Below are 21,071 nucleotides of genomic sequence, written 5' to 3'. Positions count from 1 at the left end.
AGAGAGAGATAGAAAGAGAAGGAGTGAAAGAGAAAGAAAGAGAGAGGGAATCGATTTCTTTCCCCGTTTCGCGACTTCACGTGCGCGCTTCTTACCCGCGATTATGCAACGGCGCGACGGGAGGGGAGGGGGAGAAAGAGATGGAGGAGGAGGAGGAGGCGCAGGTGCGGCGCTGGTACCTGTTGCACAACCGCATTATCTTTGCTCCTCGCTCCGCCGGTTAGGTAATTAATAACGACAAAGTCCAAGGATACGTTATGCGCGCGGTCTCGCAGGCATCATTAGACGCGCATTTCGCGCGCTGTTAAAGCCACCACCTCCTTTTCCTCCTTCTTCTTCTCCCGCTAGCCGATGCACTCCCGCGCTCTCTCGACTCGCAACTGACCTTTTCGCAAGTGCAAGGTACATGCGAGGGGGGGGGGGGGAGGAATCTCGTGTCGTAACTTATCGACGTTTATCTCGCGCCTAGCCCCACGTCCTAGCCCGACGTCCGCGTAGTGTCGTCGATAAATAGAGATTAACATTCACCGCGCAACGAAACGGCCGTATACTCGTCGAGATAATTGCATGACAAAGTGCACGTCCGTAGGACGAAGCGTGCGTACACGTTTGCGCGCGTTCCATTAAGAACCGCGGCGCGTCCGCGTGGTTACGAGAAGGGATCGGCGCCTGATTAGTTTGAATTCTTCAGCCTCTCTCTATATTCTCTCGTTCGCCTCTGTTTAGCTTTGCATTGAAATGCGCGGCCCCCCCGGGGTATGTTGTTATGAATCGTGCCTTGTGAAATGGCATTTGTCCCTTGTTAAGGTAGTTAAATGAGGATCGAAGTGGATGCGAGATGATGAATATTGCAAGATCGTCTCAACTCTGTATCTCGTAGTATCTGCGAATTTTGGGAATCCCGTTTCTTTCCGACGCGTCTTATTTCACGGTCTAAGAAAATTATTAATTGATCAAGATAATCAACATATTGTAATTATGCGGCGAGAAAGACAAGGAGAAGATGATCCCAATCTTTATCAATTTAAATCTTATCTTTTCTCTCGCGAAGAATTCGAGAGATGAATGATTTGTTTGTTTTTCAACTGTTATATAGAGATCTCTCTCTCTCTCTCTCTCTCTCTCTCTCTCTCTCTCTCTCTCTAAAGCACGAGGCGCGAATGCTTTACGCGCCTATTGAGGAATCTCCGCGTATCTCTGCGATTCGGATAATGCATTTCTCGATCGCACCTTCGATTCCGAATAAGCTAGAGAAAGAGAAAGAGGTATGTACATATATATTGTATATATAGATAGATAGATAGATAGATAGATTGAGAGAAAGCAACGACACACAACGACGTATATCGCGCCGTCAAAATCGCGTTATATTGTTAGTCGCATATGAGCGAATCCTTCTCCTCCTCCTCTTCCTCCTACTGCACACCGCCGCGTATGTGTATGTACGTGTCCTCCCATCCCCCATCTCTCGTAGCCCGCCGTCGACATAAAGTACGTATCGCATTAGCGCGTTAACGCCAATGCGTTAGCCGCTCGGCCGGCGCCGAATGGCGGCCGGGATAAACGAGGATAAAATGACGGGCGGGGGTGGCCACGAGGTGGTGGTTGGACGTGAGGAAGGGTGTGGAATTGTCACCGATTGAAAACAACGCGCGGGGGAGGGAGGAGGGGAGGGAAGGGTGGTCGCGCTGGGGGTGCACCAGGGGGTGCATTCTATGGGGAGCAGCGAACAGTGTCCCGCTGCGTTCGATTACAACGTCGGGCGTAATAACCGAATTGCCCACGGCCCGTTAAAGCGTTTACACCGCTTGACGGATGATCGACCACGGTGACAACTCGTTTCGGGTAATATATGAATATGGACCGTGGAGAGCGTTAACAGACTCCCCCGATGAAAATGGCCGACGGCGTTCGTGCCTTATTTTGCGATAAATAACGCGGTCGAGACTTTCTTCGCGCGGAAGGAGAGTGCGAAAGTGATTCTTGTGCGCTAGATTTTTTTTTTTCCCCCGCTCCTTGGCAAAGTTTCGTGAGATGATTGAAATCTTGAGAGTAATGAATGCGAATTCACGTAACAAAATCGAATTATCTCGAGAAACTCGGAATGTGGATATAGCGCAAGCATTAGAATTCACTTATTTTAAAGTTAAAGTTGTGTTGTATGACGTATATATACACAATATGTTTTCATTGTAAAAATTTAATTTTTAGCGGCGCGTTTGTGTTCTAAATTAATTGATAAATTACCTTAATGGTGCTTTTAGTCAGTGTAATACTAGGTATATAATGGTGCACGCGTTGCCAAAAATAAGATAATTCTATTATCTTAAAAAGGACCGAGGGGAAATATAAATCAAGTTGCGTTTGGCGGGACGTTTCCACCCGCGATTAAAATACCGCAATCGTCACGAGCCTTTCGGTTCCGTCATTTAAGTCACCCCAATTTTGATAACGACGCTCGTATATCGGATTATAACAATCACTCGTAATGACTGTGATGCTCACCCGTTAAACTGTTTATACCCGTTTACACCGATATCGGGTGATCGATCAACGCGCGGCGGGTCGTCGCGTTTGTAACGAGAACGTAATTCCCATTCTCTCGTTTGCATTCAATAAAGATCATGCTAACGCGCGATGACGAAAATGACATATATGTTGCATAGAATCGTCCGAAATTGTTTTCGGATTCTAGTCCATTTTCAATGTCGACTCACGCGGCGCCGGTGGATCCAGCCGATTGTTAAGATCCAACTTGATTATAATTATCAATCGCTGCTATATTTTTTGTTTTACAAGAATAAACTTTTGATAATCTTCTTCCTAAAAATATATTTCTCGAGATCATATTGTTCGATCATTAACAGCTAAAAAAACTCATTATTGGTTTAACCAACGTCAATTAAAAGTTTAACCCTTAAGTTCTCTCTATTCTTCCTTTTAGTTCTACAAAAGACTCGATCAAGTTAACCGACATCGGCGAAGCCTAGTTTCTCTCTCTTTCCTTCTCGCGGAACGCAATGACCGGCATTTCGCGCGATAACCGAATCGCGCACGGATCATTAAAGCGATTAGGCCGGCTGTTGCGGAGGCGGCGATTGCCATTTGTCGTTGCCGCGTGCAGAGAATCCTCGCAATTTTCGGCTCCAAGATGGATTCACGCGCCGCGGCCGAGCCGACGCCGACGCCGGCGCCGCACGCGCGTGCCTGATTAATTGCCGTCATTCGATCAAGAACGACGTCGCGGCGCATTGGTAATGCGGCATTACAAATGACACGCACGGCCGCGATATATACGCGGGGGCTATAAATTACCGCTTCGCGCGTGTACCGCGTGCCGACGTAGAAATGCGTATGCGCCCGGCGAAATTGATGTTTTTATAGTTGTTAGTGTTATACACGTCGCGATTAATGAATTATCGTGCGCCGACGAGTCGCGGAATTGAAATGTCGCCTATTCGCGAGTCGATCATCGAGCGAGTAAATTCTCCTTTATTTACGACGCGTAGCACTTTCCGCGAGGACACTACGGATATATTTTAATTTATCGACGTTAGATGACCTATTTATCTCTCGCGATAAGCGCGCTATTCTCATATTTCATCCACAGGCGATTATTGTACTCTCTGCCTAAAGCACCTTCGAAACTAACGTAAAGTTGTAGCCGCGCTTATACACGGTGTACAGAATGTCGGAAGTTTTACACGACTCGACATGACGCAATATTGAAATATGGTAAATAAAAATGAGAGTATATATAAAACTTTGAGATCAGCGCTTATCATCGTATTTGTCGAATGTTAACACGGAATATGTACGGAATAATTATAGATACGCGGACTTACTATAATAATGTCAAGGTTGCTGGTGAGATGATCCGGTAGAACACGCTTGCTCACTTCCTCTTCCGGCATGCCGTCGAACCTGTCGTGCTTCTTCCTCTCTTTGTACGTCTTCGCGCGTTTCTTGGCCTCTGCAAGCTCCGCTCTGAGAAAAAAAAAAAAAGAACGAACACTGTGAAGGCCTTAATAATACGGCTGGATTCCTTTATGCTGCGTCATACGATTCAGTGCGAAAGACGCGCGCAGCTATTTCTCTCGATCGGCAGGGGACAACGGTGGTCTTTTTCCACGTCTGCTTTTTGCCGACCTCGGCTCGCGTCTTGGACTCACTACAATGTTTCGATTCGTGACACCGTAACGCAATGTTACATTTTATCGAGAATTCGTATTGTGAATACGCGCGAATAATACACGGATGAATAAGTTGGTATCTCGCGAGATATAAAACGACCGTAGATGCGATTTATGGTTGTTACGTCTTTAAAAGAAATAGGCTTACGCAATAAAACAATACACAGACTCGATTTCTTTTTTAACACGCTGAATATGAATGAATGCGTATTTTAAGCTATTATGACGAGTTGAGATATTATGGACGAAACGCGTAAATTAATATAATTCATAAAAATAAGTGCAACGTAGATTAATTAACGTATTTGCGCTCGCTATTTTTTTAACGTTACATAATAGCACAGTGAGCAGTCTCGAGAAATAATACCGACGAAGCAGAATATTTACATCAGAGTATAATGTATGGCCTTTGTTTAATCACTACGATATACTTAATGAAATAGACGTGCTGACGTGCAACGTGTTAAGAAAGAGCACGGATGACTTCCTTTTAAGGCCTTCAGTTATTTTCTTAACAAACATCTTATCACGTAACGTACATCTCTATAACAGCAACGCGAATCTGATCGCGTTGCGTTCCTAATATGCGAAACTATTTTTAAATTTTTGGCCGGCTTCATACATAAAAATAAGCGTAACTGAAGATCCTATCGGATCGGCAACATGGTGCCCGGTCAGACGGACATTGTTAGCAGAGCGGATATTTTTAACCATAGCTGCGTGTGCATGCAAATATATAACTAACTCCGGTTACATCGAGTCGCGACTTTGCGGCCGGTCCATGATCCTTTTTCAGCTTCGTTTCTTTTCAGCCTCATTAAACGCATTTATTAATAATCAACAATGACCTTTACCTTAGTTGTAAATTTTGGACAATTTTATTAAAGAAAAAAAAAAAGGAATTAAAATCGTGATTTTAGAGGAAATCGCAAAATATCGATAAGTCTTAGACGTAATGATTGTATATATGTGTGCGACTCTTACTCCTCGGGGGTGAGTATCATCTCCGACTTTTTTTTGCGGCCTCGCTTCTTCGGCTGATGCGCCAGCTGGGGATTGATGCCGGCGGCGCCGTTCATCACGAGATTCATTTGATGATGTTGTGGCCCGGACAGCGCCCCGGGCGGCGTCGACGTGGGTGTACCCAACCCAGGTTGGGCACCGCCCGGACACGTCATGTTCTCGGGATTGCCGCCTCCGCCGCCGCCTGGACTGCTCGCCGTTCTTATGCCGCCCATCGACATCTCCTCGTCCACGAACGAGTACGGGTCCACCGGCGTCTCGCATTTTATCGCGACCTGGAAAAAAATGTCGTGTCATCAAACGTTGCGAGTGATCGCGAAGTGTCATTTTTGGCGCCGAAATAACGAGGCAATTCAAATGCTTTCGCATGGCTTTACGCGCGCTTGTTTTAGGGTCACGGATAGGAAAACTGGTATAAAAGCTACTTTTATTTAATATCTCTCCGAGTCTTCGTCTTCTTGTTTGAAATGAGATAAATTTCGCGGAGAAAGCACGTCAAATTAAAAATTCGTGAAACGTAATCCATAATATGAAAGATTATACGTCATCGAGATGCGACTCCATGAATGTTTCACGATAAATTTTCGGCGCATCGTTTCTCTACATTATAATATTAAGGACAGACATATTACCGTATATTTAATGACCGAATTTCTCTCGCCTTCCTTTGAATAATACATATACGGGCGAAGGGATGGAAAATGTTAGAGCAAACCGGTCACGGCGAATTATCCCTGTGATATCTCGATGACAGCTGATGTGTATCCCAGCTGATTTAATTCCGCCGCGAGAAACTTTTCGTCGCGTCCACAAGTTTCCGGCGCGACGGCCGGTTGCGGAAAAATGAAATTTTTCCCGAGCACGTACAATCTCGACGTAAAACATGTACCGACGATCGTGGACACGTACAGGAGCGATCATAAAACGTATGTAACCGACACTGTATGTATGTGCCTCCCGATGCCTTGGGGGGGAAATAGTAATAGCGCAATTGCCGCCCGTGGACCAAAAATATATAGCCACGTACAACGTATCGACCGTTCGCGGTTGTAAAACGTACAGCTGTGTGTCTCTTTTTTTTCCTTTTTATAAATTGCGCACAGTGACGACTATCGTTCATCTCCTGTTGCGCTTTTCATATCGTCTGCTTTTTGCATTAGCCGCGAATCAACTGAAATTCGAGTGATTTGTCTTTAATGACTAAAGACAGAGGATAATAACATGAAATTTTACAATCTTCAAAAGTTAATCGCTTATCAATTTTTGTGATAAACGCGGTAGAGTTGGATATCTGACAATATATGCGGGATACATTATCGGTTCTATCGTAAAATACGAAGGGGATTTAATTATCTGGCAACTTTCTGTTGTCTCTTGATCAAGTTTTGTCTTGACGATATTAACGAGATGATATTAGACGATTAACGCGACAGGTATCTGTGAGTGACGTTTCGCTGCCCGACTCTTCTCGACGACCGCACAAAAATCCAATATCGCGAACTAAAATAAATGCTTCAAGCTCTATACCGCCCAATGAAATCAGAAATTATTCAACAGGCCATTATTGTATTCTGAAGCCTGTCAATAGTCGCGATAATTTATCGTATCGATATTCGTATATTCTACGCTCTCTTAATTTTCAACTCGCAACTATCATTTGTTTATTTGAATGATATAGAATAATTCGAACGATCTTTATTTCCCTTTATATTCAATTAAGGTAAAGCCTAAAAGTAAGGAAAATAATAATTTTTTTTGTTGCAACCAATCGCGCTATATTAATGCACAACCGTGAAAGGAGTCGCGTCGCTTTTTCGGCGTCCGCGAAAATGGTAGAGTAAGAGATAACGCGAATCTGTGGCGAGAGGCTTCGGGGATTACCGAGGATTTTTTTATCGCGACACGTAAACATTCCCTCGCTTGCAATTTTCGACCTGGTCTCATCCCCGTCCCGACTATGGCCTTTCCAGCCGACATACACACGCTCTTGACCCCGTGATAACCCTACGAAATCGAGGTCGAAATCCCGCAAAGATAAGGACCGTACTGACTGGTAGTTACCGCTGACGCGTTATCCCCACTATTCGTCCTTTTTCCGAGCTTCGCCCGAAGGTCGCCGACAATATTACACGCGATAAGAACGTATTCATATCGCGCGCACCGTACTGTTATTATTTACTTGAAAAAAGATATAGCGTCGTACCAGCAGCGGAACGATTTATTTTATCCGACAATATTAGAGTATAATATTTGCGTTATAAACGGGTAAATATAAAGAAAAATCTTTATTGGGAATCGCTGGTCGCGCAAGGGACGTTCGTTTATCGATTTGTACAGCTATTGATCTATATATTTCGAGAAAATATTGCGATAATAAAGCGCATTGTTCGTGTATTAAACCTTCGCTTATCCGACTCCGCTTTTACGTGTGCATGAGACACCAAATTATTATAAATCATATTCTCCGAAAAAAGAGAGAAATTGTTCGGAAATATCATCTCAACTGCTGATTTTTTTCTGCAGAAAGTGATATAATATGTTTAGAAAATTAATGTAATTTTCAGCGAGAATGCGTATTCCATCTTTCGGTTTTCAATTATTTCGAAAAAATCGCTTGTAATTTAAAGTTCATCGGTTTATTTACGTAGAAATAATTAGGTGTCGGAATCTCGATAAGGGTTAAGTAAAATAATGTAAATTGGGATTTAGGAAAGAGGAGCGCGATGATGTAGAGGAGGAGAGGGGAATGATATGAACTCGATAAATCCGGAACGTTTGTTCGCGGTTAACAATTCGATCAACGAAAATTTGCTCCGCTCGTCGAGCATTTGTTGTTCGTTAAAACGAGAAGCTAGCAAAATCGAGATCGATCGGTCGTCACGTCACGCAATAATTTTCGAGAAAAAGATTATTGATCCTGACAGCGGATAACAATTTTGCGGATAATGGCAATTTAATATCGAATGAAATTTCTGTAATTCGCGCGCGATAGCGCCGATAGCCAAATTGGGGAGCTGCGCATCCTGCAATTAATTCATGAGCGGAAAATGCGCGTTCTGATTGAAGTTGCTGAAAATTACTATCGTCGAAATATTCATCTGAATCGCTCTCGCAAAAAGCTTTTATTGCTCCGGTTTGTAAAGTGAAAAGGCCAAATTCTGTTTAAAAGATGCAATAGCTTCCTAGAAATACAAAGGGAAGACTTTTCGCATTTATTTCATTATATTCGTAACATTATGCCGTTCTTCTTGATACTACAGACATATAAATAATATCAACAAATTATCGTATTATCCAACAAATTCATATTTATATTTTTCTTTTATTTTATTAATAGGGTTATCGATATAGCAGTTCAAAAAACAGAATTTAACATGTGATTTTAAAATGCTACAAAGTTATTGCTTTATCTGTATTACTACAATTTTATCACACATTTCGCGCTCGTATCAGTCGAAGGAATTACGCAAGACGTAAGTGATCGTAGAACTGCACGTTTAGAAAGATTCTCCGTTCACGCGTAAAACGAAAAATATAAGTAACATCGCACGGCGGTCCATCTACGGCTTTCATTGTACGGCGCGACAGAAGTAACGTTGCGTAAGTAGATCGTAAAGCTAACATGAAAATGCAAATCGCCGAGCGCGGCATTGCGAAAAAACGCGGAGTGGCGATTGCGCGCGTCTTTATTGCAATTTATTGCTCGTAACTTTGATTGCGAGGTGCCAGATACGGCCGATACGGCGGATCCTAATGAGAACCGTCTGCGCTTTTTATCGCACAATAATTTTGGCGTTTTACGCGCGCGGCATCTTCTTTTTTTTTTTTCTTCCTCTCCGTGTATAATAACCACATATTTCCTCCGCCGATTACGCGGCGATACTTCGCGATACTCGATCGCAAAGTCCCGTGGCACTTGATATCGACGCGATCGCAGCGTGTTTTGTAATTTGATTGACACCTATCGTGCATTTCTTTGTTGAAACACGAGCCACTCTGATCTGCGGATTTAAAAAATCGCGCTTTATCGCGCGGGATTTCGAGATAATAATCGCGCGCGGATAATAAAATTAATGTTATTACTATTATATTTTATTGTAAAGGAGCGTATCTGAAATCATATCAAATAAGATTTCAGTAATCTTTCTATGTATGCTTAAAACAGAAGGAGAGAATACGAGTGTATGCGAACGTATTAATTTCAGATTGTCATATTAGGTAGCACAAATTTGTTTAATCCAAAATTCTGACGTAAGATCGATCGAGGATACACAGCCGTTTACCTTCCGGCATAATTGCAGCAATCACGCGCATATATCACCGACAATTCCGCAAGCGGAGCATTATTCCCGACATCGTTTAAACATCGTAAACCAAGCTAAAACATCTCAATTATATCCTTTCTCGAGTATTTTACGACTCGGCAAAAGAAAGATACACTTCTCGTCGATAATATTCCATTATAATTTTGATCTATTTTTAAGAAACAAGGTATAATATAAAATAGCATTCAGTTCGCTCATAACGGATACGTAAATAGCTCGAGGGACAAGCGGGGGAGAGGGATGGGAGAAGGATGCGGGGAAAACGTGGGGGGTTGGAGGAGAGGGAGGGTCGATCTCGTCGGGGGCAGGGTAGGCGAATATGAAAAACTCACCTGTCCGAGGGTGGAGGCGGTCGAGCCCGGCTGCTGGGGTTGATGCGCTGTCGCCGATATCGGCGTGAGGGGCGTGTGCGGCGTGTGCGGTGTGTGCGGCGTGTGTGGTGTCAGCGGCGTGTGATACTGCTGACTGCTGTCACCGCCGGTGCTCCTCATCTCGAGGTCCGGACTCGTCTCGTAACCGTCGTCCCTCGCCTCCTGCTTCACCATCACCCCTATGCGCAGAGACAAGGACAGGGCGACGCCCTTTAGATTTTCGGCGCTCGCTTATCTCGTGTCACGCGTTCGCGTTTTCATCGATATACATATGTGGCAAGGCTGCTCGTTGTAGGCGTCGATATAAAGGGAAAAATCTTGGCGTGCGACATTATTTGCGAGAATGAATTCTCTCTCTCTCTCTCTCTCGCTCTCTCTCTCTTTCTCCGCGACGCCTGTGATAATAAATTTCTCTTTTTTGTTCTCGGCTGTATAGAAGGTCATGGGAAAAACGCGAAGTAAGTTAAAGTCGAAGCGAACCTTGAAAGCGACTTTTACGCGTGGAATTTTGCGCGTCGAATCTTTTGTATTGTTTACATTAATGTTATGTTTACGTCTCGCGATAAACCGAGGAACATACGTAACATTTCTTTCGTTCAATTTTAGTCTCCCGGCGTCGCACGCAAACGTCAGACTCTCGTGTGTGCGACGGCTCGTTAATCATTTTCCCAAGTTTCTTCTATTTTCCTCCTCTCTGCATGTACATAAGCTAACTAGCTGAAATTATCGCGCTATTAATTCGCACGGGAACTCCTGTCACTCATCTCGTCTCGTTATATTGTGAAATATTTCCGCCGCGAAACTCTCTGAGAGAGCAAGTCAAGTGAGTCATCGAGTGCTAGTCTAACTCTAATCCCAGACAGCTACAGGTAAACGAGCACCAGTTGAATTTGCAGCCCAGTTTAAACATAGTTGCCGGGCGATTTGTTCGGAATCAAAGAGCGCTTCGAACTTTCGATATTTGTTCGCAAACTTTTTCAGGAGCGATCGAATTTATCTTTTCTACGGCTTTTTAAATCAGGGAAAACTCGATAAGTTGAAACTTTCTCTTACGGTTTCCCATAGACACAAAATTTACTGCTACATATTTCTCTCTCTCTCTCTCTCTCTCTCTTTCTCTCACATTGGGGTTATAAAAATAATTCTAGAAAAAATTATACACAATAATAAATCTTTTTACACTTCCGATAAAATTTTAAAAACATTTTAAACAGTTTTTTATGGGCAGTCGGAAGTTTCGTTCCTATATTTAATTTAATTTCATTGCACGTTATATAACAAGATATACATATACAAATATGTATATAGAGAATAATTATTAAATATAAAAACGAATCTGTTATTTTCTTTATCATCGAATATAAAGCAGCAGTTGACATACTAAAGAATGGAATGTACGTTAATTATATTGTCAATCAATTAAATATTCCGCGATCGTAAAGCTCAAAGTAGTGCCGATAAATGATGAGGAATAAATAAACGAGGCATTTAAGTGATTTAAGAGATTATTGTATAATCCACGGGCCTGGCCGCAACCTTTCGCTCGGTTTAGTATCACCCCGAACAAGTTTTATTGCCGGCGGTATCGTCGATGGTAATTTAATAGCTGAGGAGTACCGAGAGAAACGAGTTAATCGCTCGTCAGAAGATTTACCGGTTAGCCATTGAAAGCCCCGGGTAACAGCAAATACCCAGCCCACCCGCGCACGGTTCACTCGATGTCCGACGACGCGTAGAATTGTTCAATTGACCCAGAGAAAAATATTCCGCGGATTGATGACTGACAGCTCGGTGAGACGACGTGTGTTTGTAATTGGCCTCGGATTTTGCCCCGTGCGCGCGCGTATATTTCGGCACGATTGTCGCGCGCCCACCATATACACGCATCGACGATACCGAGTCCGGTCTCGCTCTCGGGAAATATTTTTTTACAATTTCCCGCCAATTGCCGGGGATGATATCGACCAGGTATAGTTTCGCGACGCAAATATCACCCATGCGACGTTCTCGCGCACGTGTTAGATTCGGCTCTCTTTCGCGAGACATCGCGAATTCTCTATCATTGACAGAAATTGCCATGAAAATTCCGAATTACGTTTGCGCGCAAAAGAATGCTCGCGATATATACTTTTTTTTTTTTAATTTTCTGGAATGCAGCGTAATATTGGCAAGCACACGCGTTATAAATGAATCACGATACAGAAAGGCGCAGGGTACTTGCGAATCCCGTTATAATGAAAATTAATTTCGTAATAAGCTCATGTTGAAATGAAGCTTTTTCATTGATTGCACGTTCCGCGCAATTTCCGAGCGGGCGAACGAACGCGCTCGCCGATCCTTTTTCGTCGTGAAATTCCATACGAATCTGTTTAATGGCTCGCTCGCAATCGCGAATAAACGCGAGGACGAGCTTTTTGCAATACGGCATGTATATACGGCACGCACGCATATGTACGAGTCGCATATATATGATTCGCGGCGACCGCACGTTCGTCGCACGCGCTCGCTTTGTCACACGATGGCGAAAAATATAAAATTAATATTGTATCTGGTCCGCTCGTACCTTTTTCCCCTCTCTTTTCATCTAGGTACCTTTTCCCGCGATAATCGCGCGATATTGAATCGTCATGAGGCGAGTAATTTTTTTTTTCCCGTACCGAGAGACTGCCGGCCGCGCCGCAGCCCCGCTAAAATACCAGAGTCAATATTTTCGAATATCGGCCGACGTTTGATATTTGCAAATTATATACGAGAGAGAGAGAGAGAGAGAGAAGAGAGCTGCGAACGAGAGATCGACTCGTATCACCGATCGACTCTTTTCGCGCGCGCACCGGTTTATAAAAGAGAATTCAGCCGATAAATTTAATGCAACGCTAATTTAATCGGAAGAAAATTTCGCCGGGAAATTTTTTCGGACCCCCGCTAATTAATGAGCGTGCCGGAATGCCGCTCTCTCGCGAGTCCGCTTTTATTGCGAATCGCGGTGGCTTTATTCCAGCGCGGCGGTGGGGTCGTAGTAATTAAATGCAACGCGCGAACGTTACGCGACGGATTGAATTAGTAGAATTGTTTTCGAGGTTTTTTTTCTTTTTTTTTTTTTTCTTGCTCTCCCGAACGCGATGTCCGATCGGCAAAATCTGTCCTTACCTTGAGAAGTCGTGCAACTCATCGTCGTCGTGCCGTTTGGTCCTCCGTTCTGCACCGGTGACGGATACCTGAAAACAAAAACGACAGAATGCTCGTTACGCAGTCGTTTTTTTTTAAATTACATTCATGTTATTTATCTTTAAATAATTTTTGGAATCCATCGTCTATTACGAGAGAAAAATTTTATATATACATATGTAATCACGATCAATGCTGAAAAGGTTCCGCGAAAAAATTGTTTCAATAAAAAGATGACTCGCGTCGATGCTTTAGTCACAATAATTAATGTTCCTTCGTCATTATTTATTAAAAATATACCGAATATCTTCTATTACACTTATCACAAACTATTTCTGATTTTCAGAAGCGGATGTTGCGGAACTTCAGCGAGCGGTTGTGCAGCAACAGGTAACACTGCTCGATTATTTAATAATAAGCTATCTTTTAAGATTTAACGATTTGATCGAATATAAATCGTGCCGCATAGTTAAAATCGGTGTGGAGCATGGCGGGAGATTACCATAATTCCGGCGTACAGTTATTTAATCAGTCTTAAAAGCGTGTGTATATAATTACACATAATTTCGTAAATTTAACTTCTCGTTAAAACACAACCAATCAATAATCTAGGAGCTAATTACGCATTATTTCAATACCCCTTTTGTCAGCGTTTTTCCGACATAATTTAACATTTTATCGAATTTTCCTTTGATATCGAAAATATCGAATATTACATTTGACAAACCCATTACGAAAGGGGTACTTAATTTAATTAATTTTCAAATTACCTGTAATGTTCTTTTAGTTAGCTCTTCCCTGTCACACATTTAAAAGACAGAGCCAGAAATGCTTTTTCCCTATAATTAAAATTTCCGTAATGTAATTGTCCTTTATCAAGATAGTTTCTTGCGTATGTTTTCGTTTATATTGTACAAACAAAAAAGAGATTTTTTAAATCTCATCCTCAAGTTGTGCGTCTACCACGATTTCACGCGTTATTTCTAACACATTAATTAATTTCTTGCGGTTATATATATATATATCGTGTAAATATCGTGGCTCTGCCATATTTCCTAAAGTTAGTACACAGACAAGACAAGTGAATGAAGAGACTCGGCAAGTTTTATAAGTTTTAGTTCATGTGACGTAACATGAACGTCTCAACTTTACTTCGAAAGAGTTTTTCCTTTCATTTCATTAAAACTTCGCGCTCCGAGAAAGAGAGAGAAAGAAGCGCCGCGCAAGGTTGGTTAAAAAAGCGTTGCCACGAGACGGCGGTTATCGAAGAATAATTATTGTTGTATGTATTAAAAAAAAAAAGTCATATTAAAGACAAGAGGGAGAGAGAGAGAGAGTTCACTATTTTAAATTTATTAATTTTAATATCGGATTTGCATTTAATAATCTTTACCTAATCTTTGTGTAAAAAATTAAAAAATAATCAATAAATTCTTCGCGTAGTCACCCTTTCATCAACTTTTACAATATACTTCTTTTAAAGGGTTTAAAAGTTCTAACAATATATTTCATTCTAAATAGAATAAAATCTTTCTATCACAGAACAGCTGTAATATATGGCATATAAACATGACATTAAAACACAATTCTTTCTTATAATTTTAATTTTAAATCTTTCAAAATTAAATTGTAACGAAAGAGAATACTTTGTATTCTTTATTTTTAAAAAAAAAAAAAAAAAAAAAAAAAACGCGCCGGAAGCCCGATAAGATGTACAACGTAATAACGTCTAATTTATGTCCGACTATACGACGTATCGATCTAGATTACGTCACGAACGGGTAATAAAGATATGCATTAACAATTTGAATACGATGCCGATGCAGTGATAACGCGTGCCGTTTTACGCGACTTTATTCAACGATACGTGAAACGACACGTTGCTTTTTATTTATTTGCAATTCATAAAAATATCACGAAATTCTTCGGAAGGAGAAAGAGGGTATGAAAATTATAAAAGAGAAGAAAAAAGAATTAATGTCGATAAACGCAACGTGCGGATGGGCAATTTGCATATATCACGGCGAAACGTCGATTTTTCGGAAATTTATCTTTCCGATGTGCACGCGGACCACTCAATTAGGGATTATTCGAGGGGGGAAAAAAAAAAAAAGAAACGTCGATTTATAATAGCAACAAGGAGGGGAAGGGGGGGGAGGGAGGGAGGTCCCGTTCCATCTCGCGCGATGGTAAACGCGCATGCCATTTAATTGATTGTGCCCGGGCCGCGGTCGCGCGCGCGGCAATTATGATCGCGTCCTCTCTCTATTTCACCGTCCCTCTGTCTTCCGACTAATTATGAGGCACGTCGTGCGCGGCGCACCGCGTTGTTGCCACCCGTCGAAATCGTTTCGCGCGGATTACAGATATTATCGGGGGCCGAGCGTGCGATATTAGAGGCCGAACGACACTTAATTATCGGTCGCGGTCAAAATTGAACATCGTCGTTATGAAGCGCCGACTACTCGACTTGTTACGTTGAGTTTTATTAATCTTTTCCGCGCGTTGAGCTGTTCTTTTTTGAGATTGTGATTGCCGACACACACGCGGTAGGTCGCGATTATACAGTGCATTCAACTACATTTATTATTTCCATGTAGATTAGAGTAAAGTAGCGCGACGCGGTGACGCTTTGATTGATCGTTTCTTAAAATTCTCCCTACCCACCGAGTTATGCACACCCTTGTTCAAGGAATTCATCGTCTCCGGATAATGCGCGTACGTGCATTTTTACGAAAAAGTGAATAAGTGAACATTACACATTCGAGCGTAAATTATGCAAATTATCTCTTTATGCTTGATATATGCAAATAGTAAACGGACGGTTTTTACAAATGTTACTTACCATTTCTGGTTTAGAAGGCGAAAGAAAAAAAAAATTATGAATAGTTTAATAACGATAATTACAACTATTGAAGGAAAAAAGACTCGGCGGCAAAAAATCGTTCGCAATGCGTTCTAATGAGGCAGAATGGGATGCCATTGAAATTATAAATAGCGAAAATTATAGAGAAGGCGTTGCGCACACGCGCGAGCTGTAATTATATATCTTGAAAGTAACTAATCACTTTGTTTTCCCTATTGCAAAAGAGGATATACCTCGTCGGGATCTACCCGATGTCCTAAATGAGAAACCAACAAGTTTTCTTCCATCTCTACAATCTTAATTATTCTCGATGTAACGTGGCACGAGGAAATATTATACGATCTGTAATACGAATGATTATACGGAATTTATGCCGTTAAAACACTTCGCGTGCACCAATCGTTTATCAAAAATCGATGGCGAAGTAAGATTGTGGAAAATCCACGGAACGCGGGGAAAAGACTTTCGATATCTTGCGGTTTCTCATTTGAGCTTGCACGGATGCAAACTCCGGTTCCAACCATCTGCGGAATCAGCCAATTACGGTCTTTGACGTTATTGAGCTTCGCGCGCAGAATCGAAGTGCAGCAATGTCAGGATTAGCTAATGAGGCGAGATTATCCTCATGGGAAGTCGCAATTAGCGGCTTAATTCGTCTCCGAATACAATCAGACACGATCAGATTCCGTCTCTGCGAGCGACACTTGGCGAATTTCGTTCGAGGAATATCACGAATAGATCCACTTTCGTGAAAGAAGGATCGAAAAACTTTTTGGAATCTTTTCACTCAATTTTTCTGCCGCCTATTTATCATATCTATTTACGCTCATAATCTTTTATCGCCTATTGGTTTAGAAATTTATAAAAAATCGCGAGAAGATCGACATGAATTTTTTTTTTTTTTTTTTTTTTTTTTTTTAAATCAGGAAAGGAATATCCATTTTTTGCAATGTAATTTGAAATGGCATAAAAATTGTATATCTCTTCATTTAATGCTGGGTATAAATGCATTGTCGAGTAACAGAGTAAATTTGTAATGACGTATATTTACATATACGCATGTACAATATATGTATCGTAGCAGGCAGAACGGTAAATCATTTCTGTTACACCCTCACGCGATTCGAGAACGGTACGACGTGATGGACGGAGAGGGGAAGGATGCGGATATATAATAGTAATACGTTCGCAGTCATCGGATTGGTTTACTCATGGATGGAGTCTAAAAGCTCTGTCATCCGACACTGGGGAAAGTCATTCGATGAACCATTGACGTCGGTCGGTCGGCGGAGGAGTGTAGCCTACAACAATGGTAGTGCCTATCTCGACGCTGGCGCAGATCGTTGTTGTCGTTTTCGGGTTCATGCGATACGTGTAATTCAGCCGCATGGGATTCAACGACGGCGCAAATATTTTGCGCGAGACTAAACGTAAATATTGTGGCACGCGCGGCGATATTTAATATCGCGCACTCTCCTTTCTCCGTATTATTTCCGTCTATATATATTATAAAAGCCGGATGTGCATTTTCGAAATCGCGGACAAAAACAAGGGCGCGAATAGCGCGCCGCCGGCCGTGTGTGTATGTATATTGCGCGAGCCATTTTAATTTCATATCTGCGCATTCAATATCATTTTAGCGCCGCGAGCCGCCAAACCGGAGCTAATAGGCGAAAAAATGTTTTTGTTGTCGACGCATTAATATGGGAGAGCCGTGGCGTTTTTATCGCGGTGATATCAATTTTAAAGGCTATCATTCGGGAATATTTATTCATTTAGATATTTTCATATCTTTCTCTCTCTCTCTCTCTCGTATCTCTTTCGAACAATGCGAACGGAACGGGGCATTCATTGTACAATCTATGTCTTTGAAACGCACAGTCTCCTGTATGCTCTATAGGTATTTGCAAAATTTCTATAAAAATGGCGATATACATGACGTAAAGCGGAATCTTTATATTTAAATGATATAAGAATTTTAATTAATACGCCCCTTTGTACTCTGTTTTATTATCTACCGTCTCAATTATTCGACATATTAAAGAATGCCGCGGAGAGACTTACTTATTGGCACGCATTTCGCTTTTGTAATTTTCGACAAGTATAATCCCGGCAATATTTTGTACAACTTGTAGAGAACATTTTCTACAACTACGAATTTAATCGAGCACTATTTTATATTTATCGTAGATGTATGATATATTAAACTAACTGCTCGTAAAAAAGTATTCTGGTTAGAGATTTTATTAAATAATTATATTTCTATTTTCATGTAACAAAAAAAGAATCAAATTTTTTTATATTACACATAAATGCCTTGCACACAGTCGTTATAAAAAAGAGTAACAGTTGTCGAGTTACAAAAAGGAATGGAATAAATTTATTAATATTTATTAATTTATCTCGTCGCGCGCATCATTTATCAATCTATAATTTAGAATCTCGTTATCTCTCCGTTTCTTATTCCGATCGCCGAATTAATATCGGCCTCGCAGCTAATGGCCAATCGAGCCGCGATGTAATTGATAAAACACCGGGTACCGGCAAATGATTTCATACGTTGTCTCGTTTCAAAGTGTGCCCTGTCTCGAATCGTGTGCACAACGACGACGGCACACATTTACGAGTGCGAAATTACGAAGCCGGCGCGTGTAATAGGAAGAAAAGAAGGCGGAGATCGAGTTGCGACCAACTCGAATAATAACGTCAACTCGTGGGCCTCATAATTATCTCATAATATCATAATTATCATGGTCCGAAATAAAGAGAGAGAGAGAGAGAGAAAAATTTATCATTCATATCGTTGTTTTTCTACGTTACTCCGTCAATCATTTATCAATCTATAATTTAGAATCTCGTTATCTCTCCGTTTCTTATTCCGATCGCCGAATTAATATCGGCCTCGCAGCTAATGGCCAATCGAGCCGCGATGTAATTGATAAAACACCGGGTACCGGCAAATGATTTCATACGTTGTCTCGTTTCAAAGTGTGCCCTGTCTCGAATCGTGTGCACAACGACGACGGCACACATTTACGAGTGCGAAATTACGAAGCCGGCGCGTGTAATAGGAAGGCGGAGAGGCGGAGATCGAGTTGCGACCAACTCGAATAATAACGTCAACTCGTGGGCCTCATAATTATCTCATAATATCATAATTAAAGAGAGAGAGAGAGAGAGAGAGAGAGAAAAATTTATCATTCATATCGTTGTTTTTCTACGTTACTCCGTCAGGGGAAGAGAAAGAGGGGAAAAAGTGGGGCTCTAACCATGCAATTACAGTCCATACAATAGTCTACCATTATCTAGAGACGAGTGTCTATCAATATTGCACGACCGCGTCTGGATGAAAGGAAAAAAGTTTCCCGCACTTGCGTGCCTTCTTACCTTGCGCTTTTGTCATCTTTGGCGAATCGGTCTCTCCTCTTAAAACCGCGAGACACAAATTGTTCGATGAGCCGCGCAAGAATTCTGCGACGGAGGATTCGTACTCTCCTTGTCTTTCTCTCTTGCTCCTTCTCTCCGTATGTATTTTTAAAATGTTTTTGTCAAGGTTACGTGACTCAAGGTCGCGCTCTTTTTTTTTTTTTTCGAGTGGCACGATCGGACGCTATAGCACGTTGCACAGAGTGCATTAAAGCAATTTGCGATATACGCGTAACGGAAATAATGATGGATTTCAAAATTAATGTTGATGATTCGGACCGTTCAGTCATTGTCATTTATCTCGTTGTCGGAGGGAGATAGAGAGCGAAACGTGACGCCCGGTAAGATCTGTTTCAACACGCAGTGATTCATACGAGCAGCTACGCGCACTCGTCTGAAAGGCGTATCTACAAATTAACTCGTTTATCAGCCGTTATCTATCTATGTCAAAGGAACCTTCGAACGTGTACACAGCGCGTATTCGCCGATAAGTTTTCGTACACGTGCACATAAGGTAAACTGAAATGAAACTTATTTCAAGTTAAATCAGCGTGAAATTTCATGCAGGTTGAATTTGAGACCGATATAAATTTTGAAATTAGATGTAATGTTAATATAATAAATTCTGCCACACGCACACGCACACACACATGATGTTTTTTTTTCTTAAATAGGCGCGTGATTTCGATGACAGTTTATTTCTGTGTTTATAAAATGTTGAATAAAATATATATCCAACGTAAAATGATATATTACGGTTATTATAAATATAAATAGAATAGTTTATATTCGTAAGAAATTATATTCTATAGCTATAGAAAAAATTCTATATACTTTGCGATAATTATACAATTGCTTGCGTTCGAATTTTTACTAAAATCGTGCGTCCCACAGTGCGTAAGCGTTTAAAAATTACAACATTGCGATATACATATAGCACAATGTGCATAAATATTTTACATATTACATAAATTATCATATATCCACATGCAACTGGATTTATTCTGTTTCGTATCACACTCGGGGGAATTGAAACTTTAATTATACAAGCTGATATGCATTATATATAAATGATGAGATACCTGCGATCAACAAACAGACAAGCATATCTTACAGCTGCGAAAGACAAGGCAATGCGATAGAAAAAAGAAGTCAATGACAGCGAAATAGTTACGTAAAATGTCGCAGCTGGCAGTCTTTACGATTCGATAAAACGACCGGAGCGGACTAAGTTAGATTTATTTCCTTCCGTGAGTTGTCAGAATCATTCGTTGCATTTACTTCCATAACAAACATTTATCCGTTGACGACCTCGTTAAAAAAGAAGAAAATAGGAAGGAGTTTCTCTTTTCTTTATTTTTTTTTTCGCCGCAAGGATGAGGGTACCCGATATATAACTCGCAGTAAACTATGTTGTCATATTGTTTGCGGGGAAAAGAATCCTTCAATGATATATAAACTCTTTCTTATATTGCGTTCAGATGAGTCATCTTGGAAACGACGGGAAATACATTTTGCAGTCAGTATTGCTTCATATTTCTCAATATAGTTTTTTCATAGACATCTAATCTATAGTTTTCTTCTGAATTTATTTTGATCAATATTGTAGTCGAGATATGCGTTTATACGCAATCATATTCTGCTTTGTTTTTTTTTTTTTTTTTTTTTTTAATAATTTTGAATTTTTTTTTTTTTTTTTTTT

General features: G+C 41.2%; 2 protein-coding genes across 2 annotated transcripts in view; one reads left to right on the top strand and one right to left on the bottom strand.

Annotated features, from left to right (window-relative positions):
* The window catches only part of LOC115236525, a 146,100-nt gene that overhangs the window by 38,329 nt on the left and 86,700 nt on the right, over positions 1–21,071 (top strand). The window contains exon 5 of the mRNA XM_029809034.1: positions 13,424–13,467. Coding sequence (XP_029664894.1) covers positions 13,424–13,467 — 44 coding nt within the window. The remainder of the gene's footprint in view (positions 1–13,423; positions 13,468–21,071) is intronic.
* Positions 1–21,071, bottom strand: part of LOC115236526 (atrophin-1-like) — a 118,979-nt gene that overhangs the window by 31,425 nt on the left and 66,483 nt on the right. Inside the window, 4 exon segments of the mRNA XM_029809036.1 lie at positions 3,846–3,987; positions 5,178–5,491; positions 9,874–10,091; positions 13,060–13,127. Of these exon segments, the coding sequence (XP_029664896.1) occupies positions 3,846–3,987; positions 5,178–5,491; positions 9,874–10,091; positions 13,060–13,127 (742 nt within the window).

Source organism: Formica exsecta, unplaced genomic scaffold, assembly GCF_003651465.1.
Source record: "Formica exsecta isolate Colony F162 unplaced genomic scaffold, ASM365146v1 scaffold258, whole genome shotgun sequence".
NCBI lineage: Eukaryota > Metazoa > Arthropoda > Insecta > Hymenoptera > Formicidae > Formica > Formica exsecta.
Note: the sequence above shows the minus strand (reverse complement) of the source record. Positions and strands in the feature narration are given on the sequence as shown.